Source organism: Podarcis bocagei (genome assembly GCF_964188305.1).
Source record: "Podarcis bocagei genome assembly, chromosome: 11".
NCBI lineage: Eukaryota > Metazoa > Chordata > Lepidosauria > Squamata > Lacertidae > Podarcis > Podarcis bocagei.
The window spans coordinates 48725504-48745202 of NC_138136.1; the positions used below are offsets into that span (position 1 = coordinate 48725504).

Consider the following 19699-nt stretch of genomic DNA (forward strand, 5'->3'; position numbering starts at 1 on the left):
ACCTCGCCCAACAGCGGCCTGCTGTTTCGGAGCGAGAGAGAGAGAGAAAGGATGGTCGCGGCTCGGCTCCGAGGGGCGCTCCTGGGCCAGAAGCCCCGCCTGGCCTGGCTTTGGGCGGGAAACAGGCCCGGCGCGGCGGGGGGAGGTAAGGGGCGGCGTCGGGGAGCGGGAAAGGCCGGAGGGGCTGCTGGGTGGTGGTATGACACCCTCTGGCACAGCCGGGGAGCGGAGCTTTGCTCGCGCCTCATCCCAGGAGCTTTTCTTGTTCCTCGGGGGGGAAAGCGAGGGCGCGCCTCTGAGGGCGTGCAGAGCGCGCTCCCTCCGAATAGCCTTCCTTCGCGCGGCGGCTTTACACAGCGGAAAGTGGCTTTGGGGATTCGCCCCACCCTGCGAAGGCGCCCTTCTTTTCTTCTCAGACAAGCGCGCGGAGGTAGCTCTCCAGACCCGCCCTCGCGCGCGCTCTTTGGCGTCGTCTGGGAAGGGGATGAGCGACTGGAAGCGCCTCAGGCCGCCTGAGAGCGTGGCTTTTGTTACCGCGGACTCGAAACGGCGCACCTACAGACACACCTCTCCTTTCCCCTTCAACGCGTACCGGCCAGGGAGCCTCCTGCCGGCAGGGCGGTTTGCACCCACGCGGCCCCGCTAGCGAAGGTGGCTGCCGAAGCCGACAGGTAGGAGGAGGCTTGGAGCCGGCACTATGGAGAACGTGCTTTTTCGCGCGCGGGCGGAGCTGGTTAATCTGCGGAACTCGCTGCCTCAGGAGGGACTGAGGGTCGGGACCTGCGCCCGCTGCCTTAAATGCTGCTAAACCCTCAGCGCGTTTACTGGGAAGTGAAAAAGTGGCTGTATTGTGGAACCGCTTAGAGATCTTTTTTGAAATATTAAGCGGTATATAAATGCTCGGTATATATTCAGTGGGACTTGCCCCCAGGTTTTTTTGGGGCGCAGATGCACAAGAAGACGGAACTCGCTTGCCTTTAACAGCCTTGTAGAAGAAGCATTTTCAGCAGGTGCTGAAATTCCCTCTTCTTCACAGCTTCTTAAAAGGTGCAGAAGCCCTGTCGTCTTTTGCATCTGGCCTGCTTTACTCTCAAGATAACGTGCTTTGTAGAATCATGGAACTGTAGGCATGGATGGGACCGCGAGGATCCTCCAGTCCAACCCCTGCAACAGGGGAATGTTTTGCCCAACCTGGGGCTTCAACCCATGACTTTGAGATTAAGTTTCATGCTCTGCTGACTGAGCTATCCCAACTGAATTCAACATTACAGTTCATGGAGGATGCATATACAGTGGTACCTTGGGATGCGAACAGGATCCATTCCAGAGCCCCCTTCGCATCCTGAATGGAACATAAGACGCCATGGCGCTTCTGCACATGTGTGGGTCGCATTTTGCCGCTTCCACGCATGTGCGTGACATTTTGAGCATCTGTGCATATGCGAGCGGCGAAATCTGGACGTAACGCGCTCCGTTACTTCCGGGTTGCTGCGGAGCGCAACCCGAAAGCGCTCAGCCTGAAGCACATTCAACCCGAGGTATGACTGTATATATACCTATCAACCAAAGCTAGTAGGCATGATGGCTGATTGAAACCTCCATGTTCAGAACCAGTGTCCCCTTCATTACCAGATGTTGGGGGCAGGGCAACGGCAGGAGTGTGGTATTTGGACCAGTGTGATTTGGGGGGGCTTCGGAACTCCTGCTTCTCTGAAGCACTAGGAGGTCCAGCTGCAAGCGCCTTCTGGCGGTTCCTCACTGCAAGAAGTGAGGTTACAGGGAACCAGGCAGAGGGCCTTCTCTATAGTGGCACCCTCCCACCAGATGTCAAGGCAATAAACAACTATCTGACTTTTAGAAGACATCTGAAGGCAGCCCTGTTTAGGGAAGTTTTTAATGTTTGATGCTTTACCATTTTTTTAAGTGCTGTAAGCTGCCCAGAGTGGCTGGGGATACCCAGCCAGATGGGCGGGGTATTATTATTATTATTAATAATAATACATCCCACAGTTTCACTTTCTTTTTTACATTTTGCTTTTCCATGAAAACAACAGATCAGAATTAAATGGGAAAATAAAACAGGGCAGCATTTTGACAAGGAAGATGTTGTGTGGATGCTGCGCAAAACTTTCATTCCTGAGTGGCACAAACTCTGAATTAAATAATTCACATTGCCATCTAAAACCTTTCAGTCCAGAGCTTAAAATTGCTTAACTGGACCACTGCCCAAAGAGGTGGCATTTTTATAATGTGCATATTTGTAAAATTTGCAGGAGCTGCTTCTCCACATATCTGATGTACATCTCATCCCCTGACAACACTCCAAGCATACAAACAGCAGCTGCTTTTCCAGTCCACCCTGGTCTGCTGCAAGAAGGGAAAGTAGCAATTTTACGGCCACCTTAGAGGACTCATTCCACTTAAGGCCAAAAGCACTGTGTGCACAGGGTCATTCTGGTCCACATTGATTTGTCTTAGAACTGGCTTCCCCAGCCTTGTTCCCTCCAGATGTTTTTGGCCTGCCACTCCCATCCTCCTTGAGCATTGGCCATGCTGGCAGGGGCTGATGGGAGAGGGAGTCTAATAACATCTGTAGACAGGGGGAGTCTGTGCTAGAAGAATGTTTTCTGATGCCAATGTGGCACAGTGGGTGGGGTATTGCACTTTGGACTTTGGTTCCAATCCTTGCTCAAGCGTAACACTTACCGTGACTTTAGGCCAGCCACTGACTTTCTGCCAAGCCTGCTTCACAGTATCTCAGCAGGAAAATGTTAAAACTGCTTGTGCTCCAAGCCCCAAAACTATCCCCCATGGAAATAAAGACACAGTGGAGACAGAATTTAGTTTAATTGTTAATGGGCAAATTTTGGCCACAACTTTATTAAATACACAAATGTGACTGGTAATGACTTAGGCATTGGTGTCAAAACTATAACTTGCTCCTGCCCCACCCTGCAGGAAGCCTGGAAGGGTAAACAACCAGCAGGGGGAGCTCCATCAATGTATATAGACTGGTGCTCACTCCTGGGGGTCCTGGCATGGCCCTATCCCCTCTCCGGGCTTCAGACGAGATCCAGACCCCCAGACTCCTTTAACGGAATACCATATTAATTGGAAAGGCAGATGATGGCTGCACCTCCCCTCCCCACATTCCCCATAACCAATGCCTAACTGCCAAACCTTACAAAGTTGTGACGATTGCTAAGAGGTAGGCAAAACCCAAGCCAATCTGCCACATTGGAAAAAATTCCTACCCGGCCCCTGTTCCAAAACAGGTGACCAACCGAAGTCCAAGGCAAGGCCAAACATGACCTAATTAATGGGTGGGTGGGCAGGTGTTCGGTAGCGTGAAGCAAAAGGAAGTCCCTACGTTGCGCTGCCAATTAAATACCCCCAACCTTGCCACGCTGCTGATTGGCTAAAGGCCAGTGGCATAACTATGGCACCGCCAGCTTGGTTGGGGAAGAGTTCCAGGGCCGAACACAACATGGACACTTTGTTAGGAGGATCCAACTTATCACATGAGGCTGGAATAAAATTAAATTGCACTTCAGAGAATTACACTGATATGTGTGGATAATCCTAACGATTTGCATTTTTAAATTAGAGGTATACAGGCAACAGAAGCTGCAAAACTCTTGCCGCCTGCAATCAAAAATGCCTCCTTGTGGCTTTTTACCTGAAAAATATGAGGTAAGTGTGTGAGTTGCTAGTCCTGTTTGTGGGTGGATAGGGTTTGGAGGGCTTTGCTGTGTTGCTAGTTCTCAGCAAGGTTTTGTGCACACTGCACAGGCAGAGGGTGCTTAATGCAGGCTAACTGTACAATCGTATATGTGCCTACTTGGAAACAAGTCCCATTGAGTTCAAAGGGGCTTACAGTCCCATATACCGTAGGTGTACATAGGTGTGCAGCCAGTGATGTGAGTTTTCTGGGAAGTTTCGAACTGGAAAATTCAGTTTGCATTGGAAAATTGTCTTGATGCCCTAGAGAGTAGCATGTTTATTTTGCTTGTATTTAGTAAACCAAGCTAAAAACTTTGAAGTGGGCATCCATTTAGTGTTACTAATGAACATATGAAACATAATTTTTTTTTAAGTGGTTGTATTGTATATGTGGCTCTATTTTCTCAGTGGCTCAGGGAGAGTTTGGGGCACTTTCTACCCAGCCCTGATTAGCAGACAGATATTTCAAAGCTGTACTATGTTGATACAATCGGATTACTCAACTGATTATGATGGGGGTCAGGTCTCTACAATGGAAATAAATCTACAAATGCCTTTTTGTGCATCCTGCTTGCAGTCCTATCCCTACGAGCAGATGCTGAAGATCCGCAAGCAGAATGTGTCCCCCTCCTTGCTCACTTACTACAAGAAGCCACTGCTTATCCATCAGGGGCATATGCAGTGGGTGTTTGACTTAGAAGGACGTCGATACCTTGATCTCTTTGCTGGAATTGCCACTGTTAGTGTTGGGCACTGCCACCCGTAAGTATGTGGTTAATCCCACTGTCTAATAATCTGCAAAATTCCACTAGCATGGTTACAGACCATGGGTAACGAGGGCTTAGCCACACTTAACTTTTGCCCCACACTTTCTAAGCGCAGGTAAGCACTTTCCCAGTCCATGTTTGAGCACTTCCCCCTCCCCTCCGCTTTCCCAATGGAAACCTGCTCTTGAATGCTGAATCGGAACAAACAGCAATTCAGGTTTTCCGCAGATGGACGTGAGCATTAAAGAGTGGGTTTTCATGTGGGACATAGACCGGAAAAGCACAGATTTGTGCCTAGAAAGCGCAGAGGAAAATTAGTATAAATGAGCCCCGAGTGTCATCTGCAGGCAAGCTGGGAATTTGCTTGGGTGCCACATTGAATCTGGGCAGGTAGAGATGTCACAACTGCTCTTGTTACCATTGGTTTACCTACACTGATGTCACAGAGGTGTACTGAGTGATTTTTGTTTAGTGGTGCCATGTAAATGTTGCCTTTCGAAAGGCAACATTGTTCATGCTAATCAGCTTGAAGCTCTTCCATGAAAACTGACAGGTGATCCTTGCTGCTTATCACCTGTTCCAGCTCTTGGGAGTGTTATGCATTACACAGAATTGTCACAGGTGACACTTCTTGCATTTCATGGCAGTTTGGCCCCACTGTTGGTAGTTTTTCTCCTTATACATGCATGTAGATCAGGGGTTGGGGACATCTGGCACTGCAGGTGTTAGAATCATAAAACTGTAGAGTTGGAAGGGATCCTAAGGGTCATCTAGTCCAACCTCCTGCAATGAAGGAATTTCAACTAAAGCACCCATGACAGACGGCCGTCCAACCTTCACTTAAAAACCTCCAGTGAAGGAGAATCCACCACCTGTCGAACAGCTCTTACCAAACTATATAACTATATAACTGTAACTCCCATCACTCCTACCAAGTATGGACAATGGCCAGGAATGGTGGGAATTGTCCAGCAACATCTGGAGGACCAAAGGTTTGCAGTGCAATCCTAACTCTATCTTGCCAGAAGCAAGCTTTATGCACCTGATGAAGCAAGCGCTTGTCCATGAAATATTTCAGCTCAATATGATGCTACTGTTTGTTGGTATTGCGTTTTTTAAGTTTCTGTATTGCACGGTGTTTCCTGGGTTGTTTAGGGCATAACAGCAACAGTTTCAAAGAGTAGATTCTGTAGTTATGCTACAACAGATGAGCTCTGTGACTTTGCAGCAACATGTTGCTTATGTATCTGTTTATTCGGCTAAACTGTAGCCAACTAATATTTTGGTGCAATGCCATATCCACTTTATTCCATTACTTACTTACTATAATGTATCCCAAGTGACCTCAAAACAGTTTACACATAAACATGACACTATGAAAAAAAATTACAGAGCACAGTAACATTAATGTAGCAATAACAGAAGCACAAAACATCAATTCCAAACAAGCTTAAGGCTCAACAACGTTCCAACCAGTCTCAGAAAGCTAGAGAACCCGAATTTAAGCACCTTGTACCTAAAGTGGCTGCTAACATACCCAAGGAAGAAATGTCAATTAAAAAACAAACAAACATAATATTATTAACTAACATATTAACAAATAATAACAATCACAATAAATTCAGAAAATAGTCTGTGCAACATATAGAAAGCAATACAGATTGCTAACCTAATTTAACAGCATGAAACTAAACTAAGTTTGCTATTAAAGGGGGTGGTGGTTTGGATCAAAACAAATTGGATCAAAGACTTAAATCATCACATTTTTTCCCCAAACACTCCCAGAAAGGTAACAGCAGCTGCCCAGAAACAGCTTGGTCGCTTGTGGCACACAAGCAGCCTCTATGCGCACGCAGCAATCCAGGAATATGGAGAGAAACTGGCCTCGTTGCTTCCAGCTCCCTTAAAGGTATGCTGAGTTGTACAGTGAGAAAATTCAGTTCGAAATGTGTGGGTTACAGTGATGCTCTGAGCTAGGAGGGTCAGTCAGGGATGCAATTCCATATCCCCCCATGAAAATATATGTATTTCAGAAGATATAGTGCAGGCATAGGCAAACTTGTCCCTCTGGGTGTTTTGGGACTACAATTCCCATCATTCCGGACCACTGGTCCTGCTAGCTAGGGATCATGGGAGTTGTAGGCCAAAAACATCTGGGGGGCCGAGTTTGCCTATGCCTGAAATAGTGGAATTATAACCCTTGGGTGGTATTTAACTAAATAATTGCAAGAACAGATGACTTCCAAATGCACAGGGGTTTTTCCTACCCCTCCTGCCCCTGCATGCACCACAGACAATTCCCAAATCTACTCCAGAGGTTTGAGGGAAACCCCAGAACAGATTCAGGCAGCACACAGAGGGAGTGGCAGGGGAAAGTCCCATTGTGTAAGTAGAAGCCATTCTCCTCCTGGAATGAAGTACTTAAAGCTGCATTGAATACAATCCATGGTGTCTGTACTCTGCCAGTTTGTTAACAGTGCATCAGAATAGACTTACACTGAACTTTGCTTCTCTTCTCCCTAAATCTGCATTCTGATGAATATCTTTGTTCTAGGTGATTTTCCTAACCAACAGTGGTTCGGAAGCCAACGACCTCGCCATGTTAATGGCAAGGGTTTTTACACGCAACTTTGACATCATTGGATTGAGGTAGCTATCGCACCTTGTATATTAGTTACTTGTTTTTATTTCATAAAATCCATGCACTGCTTGGTTGTAAGGAAACCTCAAAGTGATTTACACAAAGAATAAAACAATAAAATTATTGGTAAAAACAGTTAAAGGCAACAATTCAAAACATTAAAAAATTAAAATCAGCAATAAAATGAAAACAGATTAAAACACACATCAACATTCTAGATATCTGGGTATGTTGTGATCTGCTTTTATGTTCCATATAGGGGTGAGCAGATTTCCCTTGTTCCATAACTAGGTTGGAGATATTTATGTCCAGATGTTCCTATCTGCCCTCTTCTGCTGCAATTTTATCTTTAATTCCCCTGAAACAAAGTACTGTTTGATCATGTATCTTCATCTACAGTGGTACCTCGGGTTACATACGCTTCAGGTTACATATGCTTCAGGTTACAGACTCCGCTAACCCAGAAATAGTGCTTCGGGTTAAGAACTTTGCTTCAGGATAAGAACAGAAATCGTGCTCCGGCGGTGCGGCAGCAGCGGGAGGCCCCATTAGCTAAAGTGGTGCTTCAGGTTAAGAACAGTTTCAGGTTAAGTACGGACCTCCGGAACGAATTAAGTACTTAACCCAAGGTACCACTGTATTTTTTCTAGAGTGTGTTGTGTTACTGGCTGACAATTCCTTTTTAAAACAGATTACTGGTCAACAGCCCAGAATGGTCCTCTAAATGGGACCTAATGTTTAGGATTCTTCTAATTTACTGAAAATTCATGCTTTCTTCTGGCATGCCTTGGAATAGCGAGATTCATACAGAAGTGAAAGAGAGGGTCTTGCACCCATTCAAGATGCCAAAGGCTGCTGAACTAGCACAAACCCTGAACCGATCAGAGTCCCTCTAAGTTCAGCATGAAGCGTGGAGCAGGTGAAGTGATCTCTTACTTGGCCAAAACATCTTTTGAAACTCTTGAGTGTGAGCTCTTGAGTTGCATGGAACTCTTCCTGAACCACCGGTGTTCAAAGTAAGAAAATCAAGATAAAAAGATGTTAAATGCCCAGGTTGATGCTAATTAAAAACATAAGAAAGGCACTACTGGGTTAGGCCAGTGGTCCATCTTGTCCTACATGCTGTTTTCACAATGGCCAACTAAATGCCTGTAAGCAAAACTTGAGTGCAAGAACATTCCCTCCTCTTGGTGTTTCTAGCAGCTGTATTTCAAAAACATACTGCCTCAAATGATGGAGGAAAAACATATCCTAAACGGCCTCGGCCCAGTATACCTGAAGGAGCATCTCCACCCCCATCGTTCTGCCCGGACGCTGAGGTCCAGCGCCGAGGGCCTTCTGGCGGTTCCCTCATTGCGAGAAGCAAAGCTACAGGGAACCAGGCAGAGGGCCTTCTCGGTAGTGGCGCCCGCCCTGTGGAACGCCCTCCCATCAGATGTCAAAGCGATGAATAACTACCTGACATTTAGAAGACATCTTAAGGCTTCAGGGAAGCTTTTAATCTGTGATATTTTACTGTATTTTTTGTTTCTATGGAAGCCGCCCAGAGTGGCTGGGGAAACCCAGCCAGATGGGCGGGGTACAAATAATAAATTATTATTATTATTATCCACCGTGGTTAGTAAACACTTATAGCCATTTCCTGTATGAATCTTCCTAATCCTCATTTCAAGTCATCCAGGTTGGTGGCCAGTGCTGCCTCTTGTGGAATCTCATTCCATAATTTATGTTCTGTGTACAGAAGTATATAATCTTCCAACATTCAGATTCATTGGATGTTCTCAAGTTCTAGTGTTAATGAGGGATGGAGAAAAAACTTTCCTTCATCCACTTCCTCTATAGATGATTCCAAGCGCAATAGGCAACATTTTGCAATGCAAATTTATGCTTGCTGGTGCTTGCCAGTTGCTAGTGCAAACTTAGCAATTTTGTGTATTTAACATCCATCAACTTCAGCTCAGTTAGGTAAAGACAAACCACTGAGAAGCCAGAAGGGTTTTCTGTTGTTATCTCTGAGTACTGGTTGCTGAAGACGGTTTCTGTGCAGTTCAGAAGCTTGCCTTTCTTTTAATTATTCTTGTTTCTTTCTGATTTGTAAAGACAGTCACAGGGAGATTAATCAGAAGGGATTGAAAGTGGTTGTGGTGGTTTTTTTTCCTACAGAGGAGGCTACCACGGGAGCAGTGCTTACACAATGGGCTTGTCATCTATTGGATGTTACAAACATGGACTTGCCAGTGGGCTTGGCTGCCAAAAGGTGAGGTTCTTGCTGCTTCACTCCTCATTTGTTGCGCAACAAACATCTTACTCTTCAAGTTGGTCCAGAGGCTGCCAATCTGCTATGGGCCAAGCTCAAAGAATTGGCACTGACATATAAGGCCACAAATAGCTCAGGACCAGGTTGTTTATGCATCCAGTGGATTAATGCGGTCTGCAGGAGAGTTTCTCTGCCCTAGGTCTCTACGTTGTATTTTTATTTTAAGATACCTGCTGCTTTCTGTGTTGTTTTTCACTGTCTTTTAGCTGCTTTATTGTGTCTTGTACATTGCCTTGAGATGTATGTGTGTAAGGCGGTAGATAATAAAAAATAATTTAAAAAATAGAATACTAGACACTTTAATACAGTGTTTTCACTCTGATAACAGAGAAGAGAATTATACCTCCTCTCCCCTTTTTTAATCAGACCTACGTTCTGTAGGTATAGTATAGCAATGTGCAGTCTTCTGAGTTGCTCCAAGTTTTACAAAATGCACAATACAGTTGGGTTGGTTCTAAATACAGGTACCTTTTGATCACTTTTTCATGAAGAGTGAACTTTCTGCTGGTGGCCAAAATGTTTTGTATCTATGAATTTAGGCTGTACCAGCATTTTGATGAGTGCATATCTCAGATCAAAATGTGAAAAGTAGCATAAAATCCTGACATAGCCAGTTAATCCCGTTGCAACACCTATATCTTTGTTGTGCTTTTCAGACAATGCTGCCTGACGTTTTTCGTGGTCCCTGGGGGGGAAGCCATTGTCGAGATTCTCCGGTGCAAACCATTCGAAAATGCACCTGTTCTGCAGGTTGTTTCAATGAGAGAGGCCTTGATTTTCAGAGGTGAAAGAGAATGACACCATGGTGGTTCAGTGCAGTAAACTGGATATGCCAAAGGCAGATGGACATCTGCAACCCTCTCATGCACAGCCAGATCATTAGTTCTGACAGCAGTTTTGCAAGGCAAATATCCTTTAAACTGTGGGTGTAGATTGAACTTGCCACCTCCTGCATGTAAAGTATATCTCTGATATGATGGTAAAGGTAAAGTGACCCCTGACCATTAGGTCCAGTCACGGATGACTCTGGGGTTGCGGCACTCATCTTGCTTTACTGGCCGAGGGAGCCAGCGTACAGCTTCCAGGTCATGTGGCCAGCATGACTAAGCCGCTTCTGGTGAACCAGAGCAGCGCACGGAAACGCCGTTTACCTTCCCACCAGAGTGGTACCTATTTATCTACTTGCACTTTGACTTGCTTTTGAACTGCTAGGTTGGCAGGAGCAGGGGAGCAATGGGAGCTCACCCCATCACGGGGATTTGAACCGCTGACCTTCTGATCGGCAAGCCCTAGGCTCTGTGGTTTAACTCACAGCGCCACCCACGTCCCAAGATATGATTGTATTGACAGTGAAATCCAGACCTGAGAGCAGCTGGGATAAGTGAGTTTGGAATGGGTGGGTCTTGGGCTGATGCTGAGCCACAGCTACTGCAACACAACTCCCTCACCCCATCTTTGCTGGGGATGTGCCAGTGTAACTCTCTAGGCCAGCTCAGCCACCACAAGTCCCCTCCAAAGGGGGCATTCTGGGGGCAGGGCAAGTTGAAATTTACAGCATCAAGCTCTCCATCATAATTCCTTTAAAGCTGCTGCTCTTTACTAAGTGTTTCATGCTGAGAATTGGGTACTTTGGAGAGCTGCCCTGAGGATAAAGGGGTGCTGGTGGACTGGGATTAAGTGTGAACAGTTGGCAAACGTGGATGGTGGCCAAACTCCCCCGATCCAATTCCAGTTGTGCTTTTAAAAGGTGCAAATGGGATCTGTGAAATGGGACTTCCTTCCAGGTATGTGTGTATACAAGTCTGAGTTTGCTACTGCAAATTATGGATAGGACATATATCAAATGGCTATTTAGATCTGGAAACAAGCTCATTTATGTGCAGTATACAGTATTTCCTCTAGGAGTAATAACAGTTGTCATAGCTCTAGCTTTCCCCCCACTTGTTTTGCTGCAGTCCTGTGAGTAATCTCTATTCAGCTCAATGGGATTTACTTCCGAGCAGGCAGCATAGGACTCTGCTGCTAGAGCTGAAAACTGGAAACAGAAGGGGAAATGGATGACATATGTGTCTTTGTATTCAGAGCACATGCATTCTGCCAGCCTCTGGAGTATGGGGAATTAGATGCGGGTGGTTGGACCAACATAGGTTATTTAGATGTTACCAAAATGCATGGTGGATATTTTATTTTTATAAAAGCAGCGTTAGAAGCCACCCTTGGCCTCTATTGCATGTGAATGTTTTGCTCTCCCTCCCCATCCTCTCAATACAGGCACTTGCCATGCAAAAGACCAGTATATTGAGCAGCTCAAAGACACTCTCACGACTTGTGTTCCAAAGGCCATAGCTGGATTTATTGCTGAGCCAATTCAAGTAAGTGATTCCCTTTGTAGTAATAGCATGCAAGGTCAGTGGATTGGTTTGCACATAAGTCATGGTTTGTTTAGCCCAAGGTGTTTTGTAATGGGCAAACCCAGCCCAGCAGAGTAACCATGTTTGTTTTCTGCCAGCAAACCAAGATGGTTTGTAGTTGGCTGACAAACCAAGGCTTGTTTTGTCTATGGTTTCTTATATCCAAACCTAACAGCCTTGCTTAATTTATGGTTACCAGATTTTTTTCAATGAATCCGGGGATATTTCATTTCATTTCATTTCATTTCTGAATGAGGCAAAAGCCCCTGGGCCCCAAGCACACATGCATATTGTATAAAGGTGCAAAGCCTTTCTTTCGCACCCTGTGAAACATAACTGCGCAGAGTTTTTAAAAAACTGGGCAACGGCTGCCCACCCGCAACTTCCGAGCCTCCCCCAATCAGTCAAAAGAAAGGGGGAAGGAGATCTGTACTGCCGGACATCCTCGGTTCCCTTTCGGCAGTGGCAGCGGCAGTCTCAGCAGCCCAGAGTCAGCCTGGTAGCACAGTTGGCTCTGGCTGGCTTCAGGACCTGCTCGCTGCCATGGCGCCCGCCATTTTTCCTCGCTGGAAGTTTCGGCAAGGAAAAATGGCAGGTGCCATGGCAGCCAGCAGCAAGCAGCTCTTGAAGCCAGCCAGAGCCAGCTGTGCTACCAGGCTGGCTCTGGGCTGCTGAGGCTGCCGCTGCCATGTTTCCCGGGGACAGATTTGCAAATCTGGGGACGGAATTTGTCCGGGGACAGATTTGCAAATCCGGGGACTGTCCCCGGAAACCGGGGACATCTGGTAACCCTAGCTTGACTATGGTTTGTTTGGACTGTCACCTTCCTGCAGGGTGTCAACGGAACAGTTCAGTACCCCAAGGGATTCCTGAAAGAGGCTTTTCAGCTGGTGCGTGAAAAAGGTGGTGTATGCATTGCAGATGAAGTGAGTACTTTGAACTTAACTTCCCCTGTCCAAAGATTTATACACATCTGTTTTTGAAAAGCATATGGTGCAGGACATAGGAGTTACCTAGAATTATACATATTCCTTTATTTCCATGGGAAATAACTTGGTGCATGAGAGAGTGAAGGATGTGTGATCGTGTGGGAACCTGGCCCTACCCATACGGGAGCAAAGTTCCTGGCTCTTTTCCTCTGGAATAATGCAGCCTTTGGTCCCAAAAAGGTTGGATAAAACGGATTAGGCAGCTTTACAAAGCTCACTTCTCAGTGAGTAAAGTTTTTCTCCCTCTCATATAACACTAGAACACGTGGATATCCAACAAAGCTGAATGTTGGAAAATTCAGGGCAGATAAAAGAAAGTCCTTCTTCATGCAGCACGTAGTTAAACTATGGAACTCACTGCCACAGGATGCAATAATGGCAACCAGCTTGGATAACTCTTAAAGAGAATTAGATGAATTTGTGGAGAGAGAGAAATATCAGTGGCTACTTAGCCATGATGGCTATGCTCAGCCACCACAGTTGGAGCAGTAATGCTTCTGAATACCTGTCACTAGAAACAACAGGAGAGGAGAATGCCCTTGCGCTGAAATCCACATTGCAAGTTTCTCTGGTTGGCCACTGGCTTGATCCAGCAGCCTCTTTGACCATTTTGCGGCATGCACCCTGGTATACACAGTTTCATGTGAGCCTTGCATGCACATACACAGTATATGTGACCCAGTTGCAGAGGATTCCTACAAGCTGGTATGTGTGGCGAAATAACTGTGTGCTCATCACCTGTGGCAACGCACACACTGGGTGCACACAATTCCTCTACAGAAATGTTATCTGTGAAAGAAATCTGTATTGTGTGAACTACAAGCCCAAAACATACGAAGCAACTTTTTTTTTTTAATAAAAGAATTCTTTGTTCTTTGAAGGTTCAGACGGGGTTTGGTCGAACAGGCAGCCATTTCTGGGGATTTGAAGGACACGATGTGGTTCCTGACATTGTCACCATGGCAAAGGGAATTGGCAACGGGTTTCCAATGGCAGCCGTTGTCAGTACAGCAGGTGCAAGTGACTTTCATACTTCAGATGTTAAAGTCTTGAATAATTGGGGTTTTAACAGGGCTCTCATGGCTGTTTGGTGAGAACGGACCTTTGCTTCTATGCTTTGTCTAGGGCAATTTGTTCCCAACTCTCAGCGCTTATGGACCACTTGCTGAGGGTCTTGGCGGACCACTTAACAATTTTCCTGCCTGTTGTAGGAATTGTAATGTGCTTTGCAATATGCCGGAGGATTTTTTAATTGTAATGTTATTGCTGCTTTTATTTTTTATGTTGCATTTTAATGTAAGAAATAAAAGAAGCAATAGAGATACGACTAAAAAATCGGCATGATTATTCAATGCAGACATACCATTGGCAGGAATGAGGCAGCAGTAAATCACACTGAGCAAGTTGAATTTAACTCTTTATCAGCAAAAACAGGATCTGCACCGGGGTGGGTGGGTAAGTCCTAATGAGCACAGCGATACATCACTGGTAGGTCTTGCCCCCATGAAGCAGTTGCAGAGACTGAAGGTCCCCACCTCCCCATAGCTGCCTAAGCCCCCTCCTCTCTGTGGTTTTCCCAAGCAATCTGAGACTGTGGCTGCTTGACGCTAACTTCTCCCTGCCCTCTCCTGATCCTGGGAGACCAGATGGGAGAGGAGCTTGTCACTGCAGGAGGAGGAGACATCCATACCTTCTCACCAGTCTGACTTATCTCTGCCTCTTGGTCTCCCTCCTCTCCTGCTTCCACTTCTGATTCTGGACTTCTCTCTGCCACAGACTCCCCCATCATACTAAGCCCTGCTGCCTCTTCAGCTTCTGACACCACCACCTCCCAGTCCTCTTCCTCGGGCCACTCATCATCATCCTACCACTAATCCCCGGGCTCTGTGCCTTCTTCCCTTGGGATCCCCAGCTGGTTCCTCCCACCATTCCTCTGCATCCAACCGGTCCATGACAACCACAGACCACCTGGATGAAGCTCAGTCCATGAACCACAGTTTGGGAACCCTTGCTCTAGAGTAGCGGTTCTCAACCTGTGGGTCCCCAGATGTTGTTGGACTACAACTCCCATCATCCTTGAGCTCTGTCCTTGCTAGCTAGGGGTGATGGGAGCTGTAGTCCAACAGCATCTGGGGACCCACAGGTTGAGAAAGGCTGCTCTAGAGCACCAGCAGCTGCCTTTAATTATTTACTATAATGTTTCAGTTATGAATACTAGCATGCTTTGTTTTTCAGAGATTGCAGAAGCCTTGGCTCAAACCCTACATTTCAACACATTTGGAGGAAATCCTGTGGCCTGTGCAGTTGGCTCTGCAGTTCTGGATGTAAGAAAATGACTGTGACTTGCATCTTTATCTATGGGGAACTGTAGCATATACGCCATGAGTCTTTCATCTTAACACTGCAGTACACCACCATCCTTAGGTACTTCCAGACTGTCCCTGACCATTAAGTCCAGTTGTGACCGACTCTGGGGTTGCGGTGCTCATCTCGCTTTATTGGCCAAGGGAGCAGGTGTACAGCTTCCAGGTCATGTGGCCAGCATGACTAAGCCGCTTCTGGCGAACCAGAGCAGCCCACAGAAATGCCGTTTACCTTCCCGCCAGAGTGGTACCTATTTATCTACTTGCACTTTGATGTGCTTTCGAACTGCTAGGTTAGCAGGAGCAGGGACCGAGCAATGGGAGCTCACCCCGTCGCGGGGATTCAAACCACTGACCTTCTGAGTGGCAAGTCCTAGGCTCTGTGGTTTAACCCACAGCACCACCCGCATCCCCTATGTTTTAGGGAGGGATTTAATCACATTCTGGCAAATTAAATGCTGTTAATATCTTGTGCAACAAACTCGCTTCCCAAGCCGATCAGATCTTTTGCAACAAGCGATGGGGAAATGCTCTGGAAACTCTGGGAGGACACTTGATGCAACAACGTCTAGGCTCCCTGTCCTTGTCTCATTTCCCCCTGGTATATTTAAGACAGGATTATCCATATGTTCTGTGCAGCAGTTATTTACACTCATAGTAGTGGTGTATCAGATTAACTCCACATGCTGTTGCTTTCTTTAGAGTTAAAAAGGGCCTGGCCAACAGTATTTCAGAGTATTTGGTGATTTCCTGCATGGCTTTTGTGTTCTCAGGCAATAGCAGAAGACGGCTTGCAGAAAAACAGCCAGGAGGTGGGGACTCGCCTTCTGTTAGAGCTGGCTAAGCTGCGCGATGAGTTTGAAATAGTCGGAGATGTCCGTGGCAAAGGACTTATGATTGGAATAGAGATGGTCAAGAATAAGGTTAGGAAGACACTTTGCGGGCCTGGAATGGTCTCTATCATGGTATAAGCAGCCTCGACGTATAGATCCGTCTTAGCTCTTGGGCTGTCACCACTAAAGGCCTACTATGGAGGCCACTAAAAATCACCCTCCAATTAATTGCATGGGCCTTCTCAGTGCCAGAGCTGCACTTTGTGGTTGGCAGACACTGGTACAGGGGTTTGAAATTTGGCCACAGCTTTTATTGTTTGCACATTACAAATGATTAGTGAGTTGGAAATGTGGCAACTCATAGAATCATAGAGTGGGACCCTAAGGATTATCCAGTCCACCCCTCTGCAATGCAGGGATATTTAGCTGTTCCTTTCAGGGATCAAACCTGCAACCTTGGCATTATCAGCATCACACTCTAGCCAACTGAGCTACCTAGTTGTGTCTCTTCTTGCCTTGGTTTTGCCCAAGGAATATCTGGCTCTCTATGCCTTGTTTCATGCTCTACGTTGAGTTTCCTATGCTGGTGAAGCCTTGTGCCTCCCTGTGCAGACAGGCTAAGAGCTTGTCTCTTTTCTAGGTGCTTCCCATATCTACAGCCCCTCCACACTCCACAGCTGCTAGCTAGATTACGGTGATGCTCTCTATGTGGGGCTTCCCTCACACTTGTTCCGGGAGCCGCAGGAAGTACAGAATGCTGCAGCCTGATTGCTGACAATTAGGGCGCTGACAATTTAATAGCTTCTGTCATGAAAGGTTTAAAATGAGGAATCAAATCAGGAAGACAGATCAGAACTTAGTTCTCTCTCAGCGAAACCTTTGCCCTCCACCCAGATTTAAAACTTAAGTCCAATGCCACCTAGTGGCTAAACGTAATAATGGCATAATCGATGTGAGTTCACTTCTGTTTGTGAGTTTCGGTTAAAAAGAACCAGGAGAGGTGGAAGAAAACTAAGCTGACTTTTTCTCCACAGGAGACTCGTCAGCCGCTTCCAGTTGAAGAGATAAACCAAATCATGGAAGATTGCAAAGATATGGGAGTGCTGATTGGGCGGGGAGGAATGTTTTTCCAGGTATTCTTATATATATATGATATATATAAATCTGAGATATATAGATACATTCAGTTTATAAAGAGAGGCAGCTGTAGCAGCAATGCCTCTCTTAGGTGTTGGATAAAAGCAAATGCCACTGGAAATGCAAAGCTGAGTGACTTTCTTTCACAGGAAAGCACAAACTCTGCACTGAGATATGAAATAATGAAACAGGCACCAGTAGAAAATAGAGGTGTGCTTCACTCTACAAAACACAGAGAGGGAAAAATCATTATTTTTTTTAGATGGGACAGGAGTTGCTAAACAACTGCATGCTTGCAGGTCAGAGTTAGTTTGTTTTCTAATCTGTGAACCCTAAATTCAGGAAAACTGTCTTATATCAGGGCAGATTCTATGTCCATCAAGCTCAGTATTATCTGACTGGAAGCTGTTTTCCAGGGTCTCAGGCAAAGGCCTTTCCAAGAACCAGGTGCCTGATCCTTCTAAGTGGAAAGGCCAGGGATTGAACCTGTTACTTCCTGCCTGAAAAGCAGGAGCGCATTGATCTGATTTTGCCAAGCAGAATTAAGGGCCACTCTGTTGGGGATTCAGGATTTGCTCAATGGCTGCATTTCCTTGGGGGCGGTTTGGTGTTCAGAATAAACACCTAAGAACTGCCTACTGGATCCAGCCAAGGCCCATTCAACATGTCCATCAAAGCCACGCTCCCAGTAACTCATAAGGAGGGCAGGCAGGCAGATTTAGCTTGGAAGGGAGCCCCATTGAATTCAATAGGCTTTACTTTGGAATAGATAACGTGGCTCCTTGAGAATGTCACTATTCTGCAGCAATTAAGGTTTGTCGTTTAAAGCGTTCTCTGTTCCCCTAGTGCAAGAGATCCGCTTTTGGGAAAGGGTTGGGACTTTTTGCAGTCCGGAAGCACTGGAGAAAGGCATTGGGAAGATACAGTGGTACCTCGGGTTAAGAACTTAATTTGTTCTGGAGGTCCGTTCTTAACCTGAAACTGGTCTTAACCTGAGGTACCACTTTAGCTAATGGGGCCTCCTGCTGCCGCCGCACAATTTCTGTTCTCATCCTGAAGCAAAGTTCTTAACCCGAGGCACTATTTCTGGGTTAGTGGAGTCTGTAACCTGAAGCGTCTGTAACCTGAGGTACCACTGTATATGAACTCCCCATAGGTCAGATTGCCCTAGCAAGCCCACCCCTTCCCCCTCCTTGTCCAGAGTTCTCTAACAGCTCTGCTTAGCAAGAATTTCCCAGAGCTATGCACTGGTAAAATTAGAAATATTAGGCAACTGCAAGCTACATTAATAACGTGATTAGCATTCATGGCGCTACAGCATCAGTGGAGAGGGAATTGAAGCCACGGTCTTAGTAAGTAAAATGACCCCTGTGTGGGAATTAGCAGTAGGGGGCTAAGGAAAGCATCCCCACCCAGCGGCGTAGCGTGAGTTGTCAGCACCCGGGGCAATGCAAGTAATTTGCGCCCCCTAACCCGGGGCAAGGCAAGTAATTTGCGCCCCCCCAACCCCTAACCTGCGAGTTGCCGCTGGCGCTGCCGCCCAAACGACGCCGCTTGCCCGGAGGAGGAGGGGGGCAGAGAGGCGAGAAAAATGCAACGGCCCAGCCGCTGCAGCAGCAGCGGCGGAGGCGGGGCTGTGAGGAGGGGCTGCCTGGCGCGTCCTCTGCGGCGAGCACTGAGAGCCGCTGCCTGCCGGGCGCTTTCAGCCCGGACGCGCGCACAGCTCGTCGGTTCCGCGAGACATGCGGCTCCGCTACAGCCTGCGCCCGAGGCTCTTCGGTGACTCCGGAGGCAGCGAGCGCGCCCCCCCAGATGTTGCGCCCGGTGCGGCCGGCACCCCTGGCACCCCCCACGCTACGCCACTGTCCCCACCCCCTGCAATGCTAATTGACACGCATTATGTGTGTGTGTATAAGATGGCAGCTGGGGAGAGAAAGCTTTGAATTTCCTCTCCCCCCATACTGTGCTGATGATGACTATCCCCACAACCTGGCATTTTACTTTTCCAAACTGCAGTGGCACGGTTGCCAATCAAAGCATTAACATAATGTGCAGTTAGGCCCTTGTGAGGTACTGTGTAGCGGCTGCCCAAAATGAATTGTTTAAAAGGCAGCAGTAAGGTGGCATGTTTTTTTCATGCAAAAGGGTTCAATTGCCAACTAGGGGTGGGGAAAGATTGTTGCCTGAAACTCTGGGAAGCTTGCTGCCAGTCAGTGTAGGCAGCACTGGGCTAGATCTGACTTGGTTCAAAGCAACATCCTACGCTCCCTCTCTCCTGTGTTTCCTGATTTCAGCCATTTCGTTTATTACTGAATTCAGCTTCCTACCGTAATTTTCGCTCCAAAAGACGCACCAGACCATAAGGCGCACCTAGTTTTGGGAGGAGGAAATCAAGAAAAAAATATTCTGAATCCCAGAAGCCAGAACAGCAAGAGGGATCTGGCTTCTGGGATAACCGCGCCAAGCCTCTTCAGGGCAGCGGGATGAAGGCTCCCCCTGCCCAAAGAGGCTGCGCAGG

At 46.8% G+C, this 19699-nt stretch overlaps 1 protein-coding gene across 1 annotated transcript in view; it reads left to right on the forward strand.

The window, feature by feature from the left end:
- Positions 1 to 19699, forward strand: part of AGXT2 (alanine--glyoxylate aminotransferase 2) — a 21256-nt gene continuing 1557 nt past the window's right edge. The window contains exons 1-13 of the mRNA XM_081212981.1: positions 1 to 145; positions 3608 to 3693; positions 4301 to 4485; positions 6276 to 6399; positions 7045 to 7139; positions 9295 to 9388; positions 10105 to 10198; positions 11720 to 11820; positions 12693 to 12785; positions 13730 to 13862; positions 15084 to 15172; positions 15985 to 16134; positions 17079 to 17177. Coding sequence (XP_081069107.1) covers positions 52 to 145; positions 3608 to 3693; positions 4301 to 4485; positions 6276 to 6399; positions 7045 to 7139; positions 9295 to 9388; positions 10105 to 10198; positions 11720 to 11820; positions 12693 to 12785; positions 13730 to 13862; positions 15084 to 15172; positions 15985 to 16134; positions 17079 to 17177 — 1437 coding nt within the window. The 5' untranslated portion in view covers positions 1 to 51. The remainder of the gene's footprint in view (positions 146 to 3607; positions 3694 to 4300; positions 4486 to 6275; positions 6400 to 7044; positions 7140 to 9294; positions 9389 to 10104; positions 10199 to 11719; positions 11821 to 12692; positions 12786 to 13729; positions 13863 to 15083; positions 15173 to 15984; positions 16135 to 17078; positions 17178 to 19699) is intronic.